Raw genomic sequence first — 19,403 nt, 5'->3', positions numbered from 1 at the left:
CACACTAAAACCAGTCATAATTCATTTTACATGATTTTGAAATCTTGCTTTATACTTTAGAATTAAACAGGCTGTTTTCATTACCATGCTTTGAGAAGTAATAAATGTAAATAAGCTCTTTTCTGGTTGGCTGTCTTGTATTGTGTCTCATAAAAAAAGCAGCCTGGACTAAAACTAACTTTAAAATAAATATGTGGATATGTATAAATGTGTTGGGTTTTTTTTTATGACATCACAAAAATATTGACTAATAAACAAGCTGTTTACAAGCCTTTATGGGTTGGAGAGTGAAGAATCCAATTTAAAACTTTTAACAATGTTTACATATTACAACTCTTATCTCAAAAGTGAAAAAAAAATGTATTCCATGATTCTAGTGATTTGATTGCATCCAGCCACAAGACCATCAATGAATATAAGCAGTTCTCCAGCTCAGCCCAGAGACACTTATTGGTGCTCCAGTGAATGCAGTTTCATGCTTATCATTGGGCATGGCGACCTCAGACTCATCCTGTTCCATTCGCAGTGCTTTTCTAGGGAAATTATACAAGCTGTGCGCTGCTGTATCACTAAAGGGTGTGCCTTATAGTAGCTAATTAGAAGGGGTTTCTGGAAATGTTTGTACATTTAGGGCATTTTTTAGGGCAAAATTTTATATAATTCTACCATATGGCAGAAACCAAAACAGCCATAAACCAGAGTAGAGCTTCATTTGTTCCCTGCACCATATAGGTGGTGACGCAGTGATTTGACTATCTGTTGACTTCAGGCGATGCTGCAGTCATTGAGCTTGATGACAGGGCGGCACGGTGGCGTGGTGGGTAGCGCTGTTGTCTCACAGCGAGGAGGGCCTGGGTTCGATTCCCCGGCCGGGCGGCCAGGGTCCTCTCTGTGTGGAGTTTGCATGTTCTCCCTGTGTCTGCGTGGGTTTCCTCTGGGTTCTCCGGTTTCCTCCCACAGTCCGCGGACATGCTACATTGCCCCTAGGTGTGACTGTCTGTGTCTGTCTGTCTGCCCTCCGATGGACTGGCGACCTGTCCAGGGTGTATCCTGCCTTCTGCCCGAAGACTGCTGGGATAGGCTCCAGCATCCCCCCGTGACAAAGGGATCAAATCAGCAAAGAAATGAACTTGCCATTGTAATTGAAAAAGTTGAAAGACACATTTAAAGTCATACACAGACTCTCTATAACCACCTTCATATGTCTCACATGCCCAAGAAAGCATTAAAGTTTATGAAAAATAGCCAATCGCATGAAACATTGAGCGGCTTATTTTTTTTAAAAAGCCAGAAGAAATGTGTGTAAATATGTAGACAGTGAGGCAGTTTATGATCGAATTCCCTGGAGCAGATCAGAAGTGCAGCAAAAGCTAAAAGTGATCTGCTGCTGTAAAACTGAAAATCCAGGGTTGGACTGAACTAAGCTAAAAGATAGCCGGTTAAGAAAGATATCCTGCTTTATTAGACAGGCCCCAGATCAAAACACTAACACACAACAAAATATGTCACTGAAGAAAATACATCTCTTTTTTTTATATCAGTGTTTACAGACTTCATCAAACATACATCAAGATGAACATGAATTTTAAGCCAAACACTCAGCTAGGCCATGAGCGGCTCACACAACACCAGTTTCCATTTAGTGCACGGTGGCTTTTGAGTCCTAAAAAACTAGAAAAAACGTACAATTTTAAGACCTTTAAAGAACTTATTTTTTTGACAGAACACTTTTTAAGACATATGGCAATCTTGCACTGAGTACATACTGCACTATAGAAGATGTAGTGATAAACAAGAAATATGAAAGAAGGGTATTGGCACCTATTTCAAACCTACTTCCTCAAAACAGTGGTTAGTGAACCAAATCTATGCTGCCTTTTGGCACTGCAAGATATGTTAGTGCAGTTTTATATAAAAATCTATATTTATTTATGTGTAGGTCATTGTGTGTGCTATCAGCAATATGTGCAAAGTTCTTCACACCAATTTGAATTAACCACAAGTGCCTTAGTATTAAAAGAAAATCAGGTATTAAAGACAGTATTCACAAAGTATTACTCTTGAAGTAGCAATATTTACCTAGAAACAGATTTTTCTAGGCTTTTTGGCATTTAAAGTTACACTGGCAGAGCCTTGATGTTCTAAGATTGTGTGTCAATAAAAGTCAGTATGGACTATTTTCAGTTTTAAGCAGCTGGATACCATGATGCTTGCCATAGTTATTAGTAACTAAGTACTACATTAAGAACAAATGTCCCAAACTAATATAAGTAAATTATGCTACACACGCTAATAGGTGCAACTTTACTGACATAATTATAAGAAATTAAGACAACTGCTAAATCCTTTCTTTCATGTGCAGAAAAAGATTCTGAGGAGAATTACTTTAGAGTATATAAAATACAGACACCATCTACAACCTTCTTAAAATTCAAAGTACATCCAGCACTAATTCCATGCTTTAACTGAAAAGCATTCCACACATGACTACTCAGTGCAAGATCCTACTTCTAGTACTCCTAGACAAAAGACCATTTTTTCAGAAGAAAAGCAAAGTAAAAAAATAGCAATATATCTACAGAGATCACAAAAACATTATAACTCATCATGTGGCACATGGAGCTGTCTACCATAATCTGTCACTTCACTATTCATGAAAATATCTTGGTTCTTCAAAATCTCTGCTTCTGAAAGCCTTTCATCTCCATCTTGATCCATTTCCTTGATTAGATGAACAGCCTGTTTAACACAGAAGAAAAGAAAATTCAGCATTATCTGTAATATCCCCAAAAAAGCTGGACAGTAGGTAAAATATAAATATTAAATCACAAAGCAGTGATTAATATATTTACTAGTTGGTAACTTGCACATCTGTTAAGGCACCATCAACACTGAACCAATTTTGGTTCTAGAAAACACTTGCATGTGTTTAAACAGCATGGCTGTGCAAAGTGAGAGAGAGAAACATGTGTGTTGCATTATTAAGCTCGAAAGACAACAATGAAAGCCCCGCATGACTGTGCACCTAAAGACTTGTGTAATAGAAGAATGGCAAAAAATTCAGCTTTCAAAACTCAGTTTGAGTCTTCAGTCATGAAACATTTATGAAGTGCTGGTAAAATGGGCTCCTGTTCTGACTTTTTAGAACAGTTACAGACATCAAATTTGGAATGATTTTGGAAATGTTGTGTTTTTGTACTTTTCCATAGAGGGCTGTCCAAGTTAACGCGATTATAACGCACTAACGCGATCTCAATTTAACGCAATTAAAAAAAATAGTGGCCCTGCGAGTCATCCGTAGTTCATGTTGAGCATTGACCATGCGCGGCCTCTCTCATTAAGAGTAGAGGAGTAAGTGTCTGTGTTTACATGCACAAATTTTTGCCAATCTGACTGAATACAATCGGATTACAGATTCAGACTGAGGTGTTTATATGTTCACTCTGCTCAACAATCTGATGAAAATCTTCGTTTACATGACCACAAGTAATCCGATGCAAAATGACGCGCATGCGTGGAGTAGCGCTTAGAGTAAACGTTACCATGACAGCGAACATTACGTGATGTACAGTGAGCGTGAGCGGAATTTCCAGTTGGCGCTTGTGTTTTTAATTGCTTTAAAATGATGCCAGGCTAAGAAAAACCGCCGTCTTTTTAAAGCTCAGAGCATAAACTTCTTCTCCTCTGCAGACCACTTTCTGCTCCGCCATATTAAACGGTATAAACCTTTCGCTATGACGCGCCGCGCATGCGCAGAACGTATTTAACTACACGTTCCGATTGGAGAGTAATCGGATTACATGGCTATTATTCTTGTAATTAACGGATTATTTATAGGGTTACTCACCTCGTTTAATCGGACAGAAATTGTATTCCGAATGGCCTCAATCGGACTAGATTATTCCGATTGAGGTGTTTACATGGACATATTCTATTTCGATTGAGCCATTAGTCTGATTATTAACGGATTATTAGGCTGCATGTAAACGTGGCTCGTGAGTAGCCACGTTTACATGCTGTTTACAATGCTGTAGCACTGTAGTATGACACTACATGTCTTTAATGAAGTCTAACTTTGTGTAATTTATTTTTGTTTATGCAGTACTGTGAAGTCCTATAGGCTGTAACTGAATACAACTTTGGCACAATTGAAGTTTTATTTTAGTTTTTATTTTCTTTTGTTACATGTATCTGAACTGAGACACAGTAATATGTGAGTACATACCTTCTATTTGAGACTGCAGCTCCCTAATTTATTACAAATACAATTTTATGTTTTGTAGGTTCAGTATTACTGCCTAGTATGTGAGTGAATAAAACTCCCTTACAGTTTTCTCTTGTCCCAGCAGTTATTAACATAAGTACATTTAGCATAAAAAATTGATTGTAACATTTCACTTAAAAATCCTCATTTTCTATAACATTTACACAGATAAAAAATGTGATTAATCACGATTACATTTTTTAATTGTTTGACCGCCCTAATATATATATACAGTGGGGAAAAAAAGTATTTAGTCAGTCACCAATTGTGCAAGTTCTCCCACTTAAAAAGATGAGAGAGGACTGTAATTGACATCATAGGTAGACCTCAACTATGAAAGACAAAATGAGGAAAAATAATTCAGAAAATCACATTGTCTGATTTTTAAAGAATTTATTTGCAAATAATGGTGGAAAATAAGTATTTGGTCAACAACAAAAGTTCATCTCAATACTTTGTTATATATCCTTTGTTGGCAATGATTGAAGGTCAAACGTTTTCTTTAAGTCTTTACAAGGTTGGCACACACCATTGCTGGTATGTTGGCCCATTCCTCCATGCAGATCTCCTCTAGAGCAGTGATGTTTTGGGGCTGTCGGCGGGCAACACAGACTTTCAACTCCCTCCAAAAGGTTTTCTATGGGGTTGAGATCTGGAGACTGGCTAGGCCACTCCAGGACCTTGTAATGCTTCTTACGAAGCCACTCCTTTGTTGCCCTGGCAGTGTGCTTGGGATCATTGTCATGCTGAAAGACCCAGCCACGTTTCATCTTCAATGCCCTTGCTGATGGAAGGAGGTTTGCACTCAAAATCTCACAATACATGGCCCCATTCATTCTTTCATGTACACGGACCAGTCGTCCTGGTCCCTTTGCAGAGAAACAGCCCCAAAGCATGATGTTGCCACCCCCATGCTTCACAGTTGGTATGGTGTTCTTTGGATGCAACTCAGCATTCACTCTCCTCCAAACCCGACGAGTTGCGTTCGTACCAAACACTTCTACTTTGGTTTCATCTGACCATATGACATTCTCCCAATCCTCTTCCGGAACATCCAAATGCTCTCTAGCAAACTTCAGATGTGCCTGGATATATACTGGCTTAAGCAGGGGGATACGTCTGGCACTGCAAGATCTGAGTGCCTGGCGGCGTAGTGTGTTACTGACAGTAGCCTTTGTAACGTTGGTCTCAGCTTTCTGCAGGTCATTCACTAGGCCCCCCCCCCCGTGTGGTTCTGGGATTTCTGCTCACCATTCTTATGATCATTTTGACCCCACGGGCTGAGAACTTGCGTGTAGCCCCTGATCAAGGGAGATTAGCAGTGGTCTTGTAGGTCTTCCATTTTCTGATTATTGCTCCCACAGTAGATTTCTTCACACCAAGCTGCTTGCCTATTGCAGATTCAGTCTTCCGAGCCTGGTGCAGGTCTACAATCTTGTTTCTGGTGCCCTTTGACAGCTGTTTGATCTTCACCATAGTGGAATTTGGAGTGGGACTGTTTGAGGTTGTGGGCAGGTGTCTTTTATACAGATAATGAGGTCAAACAGTTGCCATTAATACAGGTAATGAATGGAGGACAGAGGAGCCTCTTAAAGAAGAAGTTACAGGTCTGTGACAGCCAGAAATCTGTAGGTGTTTGTGACCTATGATGTCAATTACAGGCCTCTCTCATCTGTTTAAGTGGGAGAACTTGCACAATTGGCTAAATACTTTTTTCCCCCCACTGTGTGTGTGTGTGTGTGTGTGTGTGTGTGTATATATATATATATATATATATATATATATATATATATATATATATATATATATATATATATATATATATATATATATATTCATTCTTCTTCTTTCGGCTGCTCCCTTTAGGGGTCGCCACAGCGGATCGTCTGCCTCCATCTTGCCCTATCCACTGCCTCCTCTACTTTTACACCAACCATCTCCATGTCCACCTTCACTACATCCATAAACCTTCTCTGAGGTCTACCTCTTCTCCTTCTACCCAGCAGCTCCATCTCCAACATTCTTTGACCAATATATCCACTATTCCTCCTCAACACATGTCCAAACCATCTCAACCTGGCCTCTCTGGCTTTATCTCCAAACTGCTCCACCTTCACTGTCCCTCTGATCTGCTCATTTCTAATCTTGTCCATCCTTGTCACTCCCAACGAAAATCTCAGCATCTTCATCTCCACTACCTCCAGCTCAGCCTCCTGTCTTTTAGACAGAGCCACAGTCTTCAAACCATACATCATAGCAGGACGCACTATTGTCTTGTAAACCTTCCCTTTCACTCTTGCTGCTATCCTTCTGTCACACATCAACCCTGACACCCGTCTCCACCCACTCCATCCTGCCTGCACCCTCTTCTTCACCTCTTTTCTACACTGTCCATTGCTCTGGATGGTTGACCCAAGATATTTGAAGTCATCCACCTTTACGACCTCTACTCCTTGCATCTTCACCTTTCCACCTGCCTCCCTCTCATTCACACACATGTATTCCCTCTTGTCTCTACTGACCTTCATTCCTCTCCTCTCCAGTGCAAACCTCCACCTCTCCAGATTCTCTTCCACCTGCTCTCTACTCTCACCACAGATTACAATGTCATCTGCAAACATCATGGTCCATAGAGCCTCCTGCCTGACCTCATCTGTCAACCTTTCCATCACCATTGCAAACAGGAAGGGGCTCAAAGCTGATCCCTGATGTAACCCTACCTTCACCTTGAAACCATTTGTCACTCCAACTGCACACCTCACACATGTCCTGCACCACCCTAACATACTTTTCAGTTACACCTGACTTCCTCATACAGTACCACAGTTCCTCTCTTGGCACCCTATCATATGCCTTCTCTAGATCCACAAAGACACAATGTAGCTCTTTCTGACCTTCTCTGTACTTCTCTACCAACACTCTCAACGCAAAAATTGCATCTGTGGTATTCTGTTATTTATGTTTCACACAACGTCCCAATTTCACTGGAATTGGGGTTGTATACACACACACACACACACACACACACTTTTTGACTTTTGTCAGCCAAGAACAGAAAGCTGATACTGCAGTGGACAAAGGCACATTAAATACAGACAGCTGAGGACTGAAAAAACATGCCTTTGTCTGAAGCATGCAGACACAGGTATGTCCAAAACCTGATGCAAACAGCTTAAATCCATTGACATAATCTGCCTTGTATCAATAGTCCAGGCTGGTGGATGTCGTGTAATGGTCTGGGGAATGTTTTCTTGGCACACTTTGGGGCTGTAAATACCAATCAATCATTGCTTAAAGGCCACAGCATATTTGAGTATTGCTGTTGACCATGTGCATCCCTTCACGACCACAATTTACCCATCTTCTACTGGTTACTTCCAGCATAATAAAGCACCATGTCACAAAGGTAGTCTCAAACTGGTTTCATGAACATGACAACAAATGCATTGATCTTCTACCAACCTCTTCTCGTGCTGAACCATAGCTGTTTGGAGCAACCCACCGCAGCTGCTCATCCCTGTTTAGTTTGCCGTCCTTGTCCTGGTCATAAAGGTCTTTAAACCTAACTGTCTCCTCAATTTCCCACTGAGATGGCTCATCATCTTCTTTGGAAAAAAAAAAACAAACAAACATATTTCAGGTACATATAAAATATGGAAAAACTGGCCATTTTATATGGTACATACCTATAGGTGGCACTATGTAGGTTAACAGTTACCGGTTATATCTCATTTGTACAACTTAGTCCCCCTTAACTTCATCCATCTATGGAAAAGAAGCACCTCTGGCCAGATATTATTTTGGTGGTGAGCCATTCTTAGTACAGTATTGATACCAACACGATAGTGGCATGTTAGTAGGTGTTGTTCTGGTATGGTTGCATCAGGTACAGCAATGTTGTGTTAGTGCTGGCTATGTTACTGCTGAGCTGAAAAACTGACACTGAAGAGCCAGAGGATGACTAACACAAATTGTGCATGAAGAAAAGATGAGCTACAGTTGTACTTTGGGAAAAAATTAACTGTACATCTAAACTGAACAATTCAGGGAAAACACTGAATTATGATTTTTCTGTCCAGTATTGTGACTTTGATTAAAATGTGATCATTTTCTATAAATTAAGGCCTGTTATTTTGGCACCAGAACCACCAGAATATGTGGCATACTGTACCAGACTGATAGTTAGCTATAGGTCTGTTGTCAAATACATTGCACATGGGAAACTGGTTGCTTCTGATTGGTCTAACTCATCTACATGTATTTCACAAGCTCCATGTTACTGGCTTATGTTTGCCCACTTAAAGCACATTCTGGATAAGATGCTATAATTAAAAAGCAGCTCTTGCCATTTGAAAATTGCAAACGTTCAAATTGTGACTTTGTGAATTTGACATATAAACAGTTAATCTTTCAGAACTAACTATTATGCTCGGTATAATCTTTACCATTTGCTCTGAGATCTCCAATGAATTCACTCAGACTGATGAATCCATCTTTGTCCAAGTCATATTCACTCAACACATCTTCAATTGCAAAATCCTACAAGCACAAACAAAACTTTCAGCTGAAAACAAACAACAATCTTTTATAGCACCCCGAGTAATTCAGATAACTAGAACCAACAAGTTTATTACCATGTTGCTATTGCAGTGTCAGTGACTTACCGCCATGTGATCCACTTCAGACGGATGTGTAAACGCAAGAAATTCTGTCAAGTTCAAGCCAGGTATGCCATCTACATCAGCAAAGTCAAATCGCCTTTTCTCCTTCAAATGAAGCTGTGAATGGTAGAGTTAGTTTGAATGATACTGTAGTGTAAATACATCAAAATGAAATAATGCAATATCACATTTTGTTGTGTAATGTCTTTTTCAAATACAAATCTGAGAGATTCTTCTTCTGGGTCCTCAAGAACTGCATTTTCATCCACTTCAACAGTGTGCCCATGCATCACCATGTTGTATTCATCCCAAGAAACCAGACCATCGCTGTTTGTATCAAAGCCTGGGAAACGTTCTTGTGCATCATCCATTGCATACCTCCTGTACACCTTCTGTATCCATAATGTGATTTCCTCTGTCAAAGTACAAGAGCACAGAGTCACTTTGAAGTAGACCAACTTCAGACTTCATCAAATGAACATACACATCTGAATCAACCTGATTTCTACTCACCTGGAATCAAATATTTGTCTGAGTCAGTGTCAATTCTCTTTGCTATCTCCACCATTTTCTTCCTCTGTTCAGATGGACTCAGTATCTTAATCTCATCTTTATCCTAAATAATAAGATAGTTACAAATATGGTGACTGATACCAAGTATTTAAGAGTTTGTCAGTGTATGGCTTATAATCCACATATTCCTGGCACAGCTGTGCTCAGATTTCACGGGGAGAGAAAGAATTTCTGCAAAATTTAATCACTGAGATGTAAACAAAGTCATTCACAGTGGTTCGATGTGAACTGGTGCACTGTAGATTAACTTACTGAATCTGGTTTTCGATTTGCAGTGATGGGAACCAGAGGTTGTGATGTCTACAGTGCAAACATAGCCATTTAAATGTAGTGCAGATGATGTTAAAGTGTTGATAAAGAGATCTTTTCCTTGGGTGACTGCCATAAAAGGATTGTTAAAAAATTATTTCAGGCCAAAACCTCATCAAAAGTATTACAAAACAATGTCTTAGGCATCAGGTAACATATTTGTAACAATTGAATTCAATAGTGCTCTGTAGCTTTTAGAGGCTGTGTATGTCACAAACTCATCACTGTTGTGAACAGATTCTCTAGGTTCTCTGGTTTACACATTTTCACTTGTTTACACATGAATGAGTTAAATATGCAGAAATTGCAGAAAAAAATTGTGAAATTCTGACCATCACTGACTGGCAGAGTGAGTTGTGCGAGTTGTCATTCTGATTTTGACCAAAGGGTATAAGTTAGCTGGATGTTTAAAAATGTACAATTATAAACATATGTATTTATTCAACCATTTATAAATATGGCCAAAGCATAAACCTTTGTAAGCCCTTTGTTAGGGACTAAGGTTTATTAGTTGTCTCTCCCTCATTTATAGTCAGTGACCTCCAAATGTAACTGTCTAACTTTATAGAATAGTATAGGGTGTGTGTAGCGTAAGCGTGCACACCCCTGGTCAAATTACTTATTCTGTTGATCCTCTATAGTTCACCTATTCTCACTTGAAATGAGAAACACATCAAAACATGTAATCTAGGGGCTTTCAAATGTTTGCAAATGACTGGATCTGTGTCTAAGTGTTCAAACTATGGACAACTCATGGGGAGAACAAAGGTGTAGACATAGGTGAGCAATATTATATATGTATATGAGACATTTTTGATAGTATTGTGGCTCTGCAACCAGACTACTGGTTTGGGCCAACTGGGAGAGCACAGAGGATCATGTAGAGGACTCCCAGAAATCTATGCACCTAGTTTAGTAGAAATAGTTGAATTTTTAGTTGAAATTTAGTTGAAGTGTTTAGATGTTGTTATTGCTTTAATAGTTGTGCTTTTTGTGTCCTTTAGTGTTAAACTAGGGTGTTGGAAGTGTCCACCCTTGTTTTATGCTTTGTTCAGCCATTCTCCCCCTGTGGGTTGGCCTGCCGTTTCAATAAAGAGCATTTTTCTGTCAGAAAATGGCAGACTCTGGCTTGTCTTCTTTGCTGACGCTACAGTATTTTAAAACCAAATATTGCACTACATATCGGGTATTGTAAAAAAATTTTTTTTAAGTATTGTAATGTAATATTTTTGCCATATCACTGACCTATAGGTTTAGATATATCTGGACTTTCCCGCTCCTTAAGCTAACTTCTGTAAATTATAGTGACTAACACCATCCATGTGTTGCCATACTGGAAAGTGACCAATGGAACACACAGTTTTCCTCACACACAGATTACAGTTTCTTTAAAAATATACACCTCTGTTGTAGTTAATGCTGTTTTCAAAACATCTTTACAATACAGATTGGTCTTCACTGTTCATACCTACCTCAGCATCAAGAAAAGCATTTGCATTATGTTCGTGATTGTGATGGTGTGAAATATGGCGCTCCACTTGCAGCACATTGTCACAGGAAGCGCAGCACAGTGCGACAAATAGAAGCACGACAGGGGCTTTCATATTCAGCTTCTATGAAGGAGAAAGACAGGTGTTGCGTCTTAAACCACATTACTGTACAAGCCATATTATACTTATGATTGCACTTGTAATAGTGCTGTATAATTTCTGACATACTATTTAGCTAGTATGGTAACTAGTGTATGTGGTTTTGGATGCAGCCAAAGATACCTAATCATCCCCTGGTGATTGCTTACAAGTCACTGTGAGTGTGTAATAAAGGTCCTCTGTTATTTGTGTTATACATGATACCATTAGGCTTAGTTATAAATAGACATGGAATTAGTTTCCACTGCTATGCTGATGATACACAGCTGTACATATCAGCCAAACCAGAGGATAAATCCAGATTAAATAAAATAGAAGATTGTGAAAAAGATATAAGACACTGGATGCTGCAGAATGTCCTTCTTTTAAAACCAGATAAAACAAAAGTTCTCCTTCTTGGTCCAAAGGTTGCTTGGAATAAATGTTCAGATTTAATGTTAAATCTTGCTTACTTCTCTGTAGTACCTGGTTCAGTAGCTGAAAATCTTGGTGTGATAATTGATTCAGACCTGACGTTTAATCAACACATAGGTAACATTACAAGGACAGCGTTTCTTCACTTCTGAAACATTTCAGAGTTAAGAAATGCGTTATCCTTACATGACGCTGAAAAACTGGTACATGCCTTTATAACTAGGCTAGACTACTGTAATGCATTGTTGTCAGGATGCTCCAACAGAAACCTAAATAAACTTCAATTAGTTCAGAATGCTGCAGCTAGAGTACTCACTAAAACCAGAAAATTTGATCACATCAACCCAGTTTTATCAGCATTACACTGGCTTCCTGTCAAATTCCATATCGATTATAAAATTCTTTTATTGATGTATAAAGCCCTGCACGGTCTTGCACCGGAGTACCTGCAAGATCTTATTTCCCATTATGAACCACCTCGTTTACTCAGATCACAGGATGCTGGTTGGGGATTAATAAGAAGGTAAATAAGAGAATTCATATTTCCTACAGTCATACTTCTGAGCAGAACTATTTTTGTCTCTTTACTTTTCCTGAGATAATGACTGCCCTCCTCTCCTGCTGAACGCTGTTGGAAGACTGACCATCAGGGCCTCCTCCTCATCTATCACCAACCCACTCTCCTGTTCATTGTGCCAACTGCAAAACCCTCAATTACATCACTGTGTCATCCAGATGTATCAGCATTGAGACAGGATGTGACTGTTTCAGCTCACTCCCACTTTTCATAAAGACTCAGTCAAAGACTGCCTCAGTCAGAGACTGCCTCAACCAGTGCAGTTTCTAAAGCTTTACCATCCAGACTAAAAACAGACATCCTCTTAGCTTTTATTTGGTATTCAGCTTATTAAACTGTAAATACTGTTTGACCAGAGGAGGATGGGTCTTGTGAGTCTTGGTTCCTCCCAAGGTTTCTTCCTCCAGTCTGAGGGAGTTTTTCCTTGCCACCATCGCCTCTGGCTTGCTCACTGGGGGCTCAATTGCTTGTTAACACAAATAACTAATCAGCCAATCACATGGCCGCAACTCAATGCATGTAGACATGCAGAGGTGGTGAAGACAACTTGCTGAAGTGCAGACCGTGCATCAGAATGGGGAAGTAAGGTGATTTAAGTGATTTTGAATGTGGCATGGTTGTTGGTGCCAAACGGGCTGGTCTGAGTATTTCAGAAACTGCTGATCTACTGGAATTTTCACGCACAACCATCTCTAGGGTTTTACAGAGAATGGTCTGAAAAAGAGGAAATATCCACTGAGTGGGACGAAAATGCCTTGTTGATGTGAGAGGTCAGAGGAGTATGTGCAGACTGGTTCGAGATGATAGAACGGGAACAGTAACTTAAATAACCACTTGATACAACCAAGGAATGCAGAATACCATCTCTGACATCTCTCGACATGCACAACATGTCGAACCTTGAAGAAGATGGGCTACAGCAGCAGAAGACCACACCGGGTGCCACTCCTGTCAGCTAAGAACAGGAAACTGAGACTACAATTCGCACAGGCTCACCGAAATTTAAAAATCGCAGATTGGAAAAATGTTGCCTGGTCTGACGAGTCTTGATTTCAGCTGCAACATTCAGATTTTAGGGTCAGAATTTGACGTAAACAACATGAAAGCATGGATCCATCATTAGATCCACGGTTCAGGCTGGTGGTGGTGGTGTAATGGTGTGAGAGATATTTTCTTGGCAGACTTTGGGCCCCTTATTACCAATTGAGCATCGTTTAAATGCCACAGCCTACTATTGTTGCTGGCCATGTCCATCCCTTTATGACCACAGTGTACCCATCTTCTGATGGCTACTTCCAGCAGGATAATGCACCATGTCACAAAGCTCATATCATCTCAAACTGGTTTCTTGAACTTGACAATGAATTCACTGTACTCCAATGGCCTCCACAGTCACCAGATCTCAATCCAACAGAGCATGTGGTGGGATGTGGTGGAATGGGAGATGCACATCATAGATTTAATTGCTTTTTTAAAGAAATTCTCAACACATTTCCTGAACTGAGTGGATCTTCAATTACGTCAAAGCGCCTGTCCCTAATTAAATAGTCTGTGCTGAACCGCAACTTCTCAACAGCATCTATACTGTAGGGCCACCTGAAACCCAAGCAATTAAGTACTGTTCTAAATACTAGTGATTGATTTTAACTAATGCATTAAACATAAAAAAAAAAATCAGTAGCTTCTTTACTGAAAGGCTAATTCATTAAGGGGGGGGGGTATTATTGCAACTTCCTACAAGTAGAATTTGGGTTGCATTAAAGTTTAATACATTTTTCACACACAATAATCAATAGTTTGTTTACTCTAGTCTAGGTCTTCAGTTATGAACCCATAACTGCATTAAAGATTATCCTTTTACTGATACTATAGCAAGCAGAATTTGAAGAAAGCCTTGTGTTGCTACCATATTAATGCAGCTTACAAAAATCTGGATAAAAATCTTTGGACCTGTGGTTACAATTTTGAAACCAAATGTATTGCAGAGCTTATAGCTATTACAGCACGGACAATTTTAATAAAATCTAAATAAATTATGATACATTACTCATGAACAAAACAATTCAATACTGTACGGCCCAAATCTGTAAGAACATAGATAGTAAAAAAGTATCCTATTATTGGAACTTCAGCAAGCAAAGTATACATTTTAAGAGTTTTACTGTAGGAGCTAAAATAATGCATTAAAGAGTGCCATATTAGCACAACTAACTACAGGAAGCAGAATTTGAAGAAAGCCTTGTGTTTAATATTAATGAATGTTTAAAACTCAATAGCTTCTTTACTGTTGGGCCCAAACGTGTTAAACCAAATACAGTAAAGACTGTTCTATCATTACAACTTATTACAGCAAGCAAAACTGACCAAATTCTAGTATTTAATTTTAATATTTTCAACCTCAAAAACGAAGTAACTTCTTTACTGTACGGCCTAACAATTTAAATCTAAATCTAAATCCCATACCTTTTTTACTTTTGAACCTACAATTATGAAACCAAGTGCATCAAAGAGTGCCCTACTACTGCAACTTACTACAGGAAGCAAAAGTTAAAGAAAGCATTGTGTTGAATATTAATCTTTTAAACATCAAAAACTCAACAGCTTCCATACTGTAGGGCCTATAGTTATGAATCCAAAAGCATCATAGACAATCCTGTTATTGCTACATATTACAGCAAGCAAAATATTAAATCAATGAGAACATTTGGGAGGTTTTTGAAACTTTAAATAACTTGTACCACAGAAAATTTATACGTTGTATAGTTCAGGTTTTTTCAGATGCAAAACTAAATACTGTATGTGTGTTGTCAATGTCTATATATCTGTATGTCCTCCTTGTGTCAGACTGGCGACCCATCCAGGGTGTTTCCTGCCTTTCGCCCAATGAGCACTGGGATAGGCTCCAGCATCCCTCAGACCCAGGAGAATAAGCAGCTTAAATGATGAGTTAGAGACTAAACAAAATGCGTTATTCAAACTCTGCTTGTTGTGGAGCAATAATTTGATAGGCATTTATTTTTACAATTTTCCACCACAGTAAATAAGCTATTGAGTTTTTGATGTTTAAAACAATGAGTACAGTTCAACAGAAGACTTTTCAAATTTTGATTGTTGTAATGAGTAGCCACTACAGGGCACTCTTTCATCTGATTTTACAATTTTGGCTCCTATAGTAAAGAAACTGCTGAAATTTTTTGTCAACACAATTATTAGAATTATAATTAACATGATTATACAGTTAAACAATTATACAATTATATTATAATTTAACAAGACTTTAACTATTACTTGCTGTAGTGAGTTACAATAACTATAAGCTGTGTAATCAATTTGTTTTCATAACTGTAGGTTGAGTATTAAACAAGCTATTACCTTTTTTGTCTTTAATATTAATTTCAAGTTCTATACAACATGTAATTTAAATTCTGCTTGCTGAATGTAGTTAATAATAGGGTTCTCTGCAATTAATTTGGCTTGAAAAATGTGGACCCTTCAGTAAGAAGCTACTGGATTTTTGAATTTTTGAAGCGGCTGAATTTTGCTCATGCAAAATGTATTATAGTTTACATAGACCCTATTCATATTTTATTTACTGTAGTTACTATAAACTATTGGATGTAAATGAATTTAAAATATTAGGTCTTTAGTAAAGAGTAACAGTATAGAGTTAAAAAGTAAAGAGAGATGTTTGATGTTTGAACATTACAGTTAAACATGAGTTTATTCAAATTTGGCTTGCTGTAGTTATGTAGTAATATGACACTCTTTAATGCAATATTAATTACAATTCAACCCAAATTTACTTTATATTTGCTGTAGTAGGCTGTGAAAACAGGGTACTGTTTAATGCATTTGGATTTACAGTTTTGAGCCCTTCAGTAAAGAAGCTGTTGAGCTTTTGATGTTTAAAGGCATTTCTTTAAATTCACAAGGCTTTCTTTAAATTCTTCTTCTTGGTGTTTAAAGCAATTGGTTTCATAATTGTAGACCCTAGACTGAATGCACTATTGTGTGTGTGTGAAAAATGTATTAAACTTTAACACATTTCAAATTCTGCTCATAGTAAGTTGCAAAAATAGGGCACACTTTAATGCATTTGGTTGTAAAATTTTAGGCCTTGTTTAAAACTTTCATAAAGTTTAAAACATCCATTAAGATTAATCACTTTGTATCACTTTATTAATCACTTTCAATAAAATAGTTTTTTGAAATCTGACTTGCTGTAGTTAGAATGACAGAACAGTCTTTAATGCCTTGTTTGCAATAAAGAGTGATTTTTTAAAAAATCTTATTATTTTATGTGTATAGAATATTGATCATAAATCAATACATCACTTTATTTAAATTTGCTGCTGTAATAAGTGACAAATAAAGCAAGTTTATAATTACTTGGGTTTCAGCTTGCTCTACAGCATAGACGCCACTGACAGTTTGAAGTTCAGCCCAGAACTTTAAATTAAGGATGTGCACTTTGACGACGGTCCCTTCCACGGGTACGTGAAGATCCGTAATGCACCATTCAATTCAGGGAAATGTGTTGAGAATTACAATTAAAGCAGAAATATACCGTGTAGTCCTGAGCTTGTGTTCTGTGGAGAACGAATATGTAAGTGGAAATCTGCTCATAAGCTCTCAACGCCTTTAACATCGGGACTGCGAACGCAGTTCATTTGGCCTCCATTTCTGTTACACGGGCTTTGCGCCTTTGATGGCAAAATCGATGTCTAGTTGGCTAAAACGTTCACTAGTTTGCAGCGGTGCTGCTAAAACAACACGTGAGCGCTAGCTAGCGATGGTCAGGGCTGCTGTCTAAAATAATGACGCAAGTGGAACGACTTGTCTGTAGCGAAAGACGGAAACTTACCTAAAAGTGATTATAGGAAGTTTTGACAAACATTAGCCGGACGGGTCGCGTTGCCATGGAGTTTCCTCTGCTCTGTGAAAGCATCCACTTTCACTTGGGGTTCAACTTGCGGGGGTGAACCAAAATAACTCTTTTAAAAATTATTTTTAAATGGGCAATTTCTTAATTATACGTGATGTTTTCTAATTAACATTAAAAACTATATCATATATTCAACTGGAACGCGTTAAAAGAATTATTAAAAGACCATTAAGTAGTAAACCATTTCAACACAGAAAGGTGGGAATCCCTACGTTTTGGTTTGGGCCCAGTGACAGTCTTTCCGCGCCACTGCTGAATCTGTCCGCCCGCGTGAAGGAGCTTTAGTGTCACCTGCTGGACTGGAGAGAAAACAGGATTTCCACCACACTGGTTCTGCCTGTGCCCTGCGATGGACTGGCGACCTGTCCAGGGTGTGTCCTGCCTACCGCCGGATGACCGCTGGGACAGGCTCCAGCACCCCCCTCGACCCAGGAGGAGAAGCGGTTTAGCAAATGTGTGTGTGTGTGTGTGTGTGTGTGTGTGTGTGTGTGGTTCTGCCTGTTTACAACCTGCACTGCACGATTCAGTGCATTTCCTGCTCAAAAAACATGTCATATATATATATATATATATATATATATATATATATATCCATCCATCCATCCATCCATTTTCTAAGCCGCTTCTCCGTCAGGGTCGCGGGGGGGAGCTGGAGCCAACCCAGCAGTCTTCGGGCGGAAGGCAGGATACACCCTGGACAGGTCGCCAGTCCATCACAGGGCATATATATATATATATATATATATATATATATATATTCCTGTAAGTAACCATTCACACAAGAATAGAATAGCAGTAGGATGTGTAAAAAGGGGGAAAAAGATGAAACCAAAAGCTTTAACATAGCAATACATTTACAGAATGTCTTGCTTTGCTGCAGGTTTAAATTCACTGACATAGATATGTAATTACATAGGTCTGTGCATACAAAGGTCATATGTGAAAGTAGTTTTCTGGCAAATTTCATCTTATGTGTGTAAACGTTTCCTATTATTACTATTACATTTATTATAAAGCGCTTATTGTGGTTGAAAAGGGTCAACAAAAAGTAACAAAACATAGAGATTTTCTTTACCAGTCTTTCTTTTCAAGTCTAAATGAGCTAAATCCCAGAAGTGTAAGAAAATACACAATAGAAAAATAAGTGTTCAATGGATTCTGCAGCCCCTTTACAAAAAACACAAGCATCACTCACACTGAAAAAATGACCATTAACAGTGTAGCACCTACGTAATATTTTATAAAGTAGCTCTTTCATTTTGTTGTTAAGAACATACTTACAGGTGAGAGTCCAAATTGAACGGCTGTTTTGTCTTTGTTGAGCTGACCACTGCAAGGTTTATAACGGAATATATTAATGAGATAATAGCCGCCCTTATAAAATTATTTTTACATTTTCTATCTGTGATTATCAGCCCCATTAACAAAAGTTACACAGTTGTGTAAAGAAATATCTTCTGTAGCCTTGTGATAACCTGTAAGCAGACAGAGAAGACCATCAGGGATAGAGCCACATGCCCTCTTAAATTCTGTATTTGAACAGATATCTCATAATTATGAGTCGTGTGAGATATTTTTTTAAGTATTTAAACAGTCAGGTGGAAGATTTTCCTAAGATTTATAAATCTTGCTGTAAAAGTAGTAACTTCACTATTTTTGGTTGACTTGATTCCGAGTTAATCATACTATGCTGTGTGTGCAGGCCACTGTGTTTATGTACAGGCCTCTCTGCTTAGGCTTTGTCCTCAGGGCTTGCAACTGGTATCACTGTGTTTAGACCAGGCCTAGGAAACACTGCTCAGTCTCATCTTTAACATAAATTATAACTATCATTGGGACATTTAGTCATTATCTAAGAACGTTGGCCTGCACACACACAGACACTTGGTTTCGACCATAACTTTATTTTATATATATATCAAAAAACTGAAAATGTAGGATATGTTAATTGAAATTAATGTAATCAAGATCACAGCCACATCTTCTTAAAGTGTTTTTAATTAATAGATAA

General features: G+C 38.4%; 1 protein-coding gene across 2 annotated transcripts; it reads right to left on the bottom strand.

The window, feature by feature from the left end:
* Positions 1-1,439: 1,439 nt before the first annotated feature.
* On the bottom strand, positions 1,440-17,430 carry rcn2 (reticulocalbin 2). 2 transcript variants are annotated; one of them, XM_017711141.2, is made up of 8 exons: positions 17,312-17,430; positions 11,280-11,420; positions 9,439-9,541; positions 9,144-9,340; positions 8,929-9,042; positions 8,710-8,803; positions 7,727-7,869; positions 1,440-2,739 (listed from the first exon to the last, which is right to left on the bottom strand). In XM_017711141.2, exons 2-8 carry the CDS (start codon positions 11,409-11,411, stop codon positions 2,596-2,598), a joined length of 927 nt encoding a protein of 308 aa, XP_017566630.1. In that variant the 5' UTR covers positions 11,412-11,420; positions 17,312-17,430; the 3' UTR covers positions 1,440-2,595. The 2 variants fall into 2 exon arrangements, with proteins under 2 accessions (XP_017566630.1, XP_017566631.1); XM_017711142.2 differs by having other exon boundaries at positions 7,727-7,866.
* Positions 17,431-19,403: the final 1,973 nt, after the last annotated feature.

Source organism: Pygocentrus nattereri, chromosome 7 (genome assembly GCF_015220715.1).
Source record: "Pygocentrus nattereri isolate fPygNat1 chromosome 7, fPygNat1.pri, whole genome shotgun sequence".
Taxonomy (NCBI): domain Eukaryota; kingdom Metazoa; phylum Chordata; class Actinopteri; order Characiformes; family Serrasalmidae; genus Pygocentrus; species Pygocentrus nattereri.
This window is presented reverse-complemented; position numbering and strand designations above follow the sequence as displayed.

Coding starts and splice junctions, on each gene's coding strand:
- rcn2 (XM_017711141.2), bottom strand. CDS start 11,411: ATGAAAGCCCCTGTCGTGCTTCTATTTGTCGCACTGTGCTGCGCTTCC. Junction 9,542..11,279: donor ATGCTTTTCTTGATGCTGAG/GTAGGTATGAAC, acceptor CTTATTATTTAG/GATAAAGATGAGATTAAGAT. Junction 9,043..9,143: donor AAGAAGAATCTCTCAGATTT/GTATTTGAAAAA, acceptor TACCATTCACAG/CTTCATTTGAAGGAGAAAAG.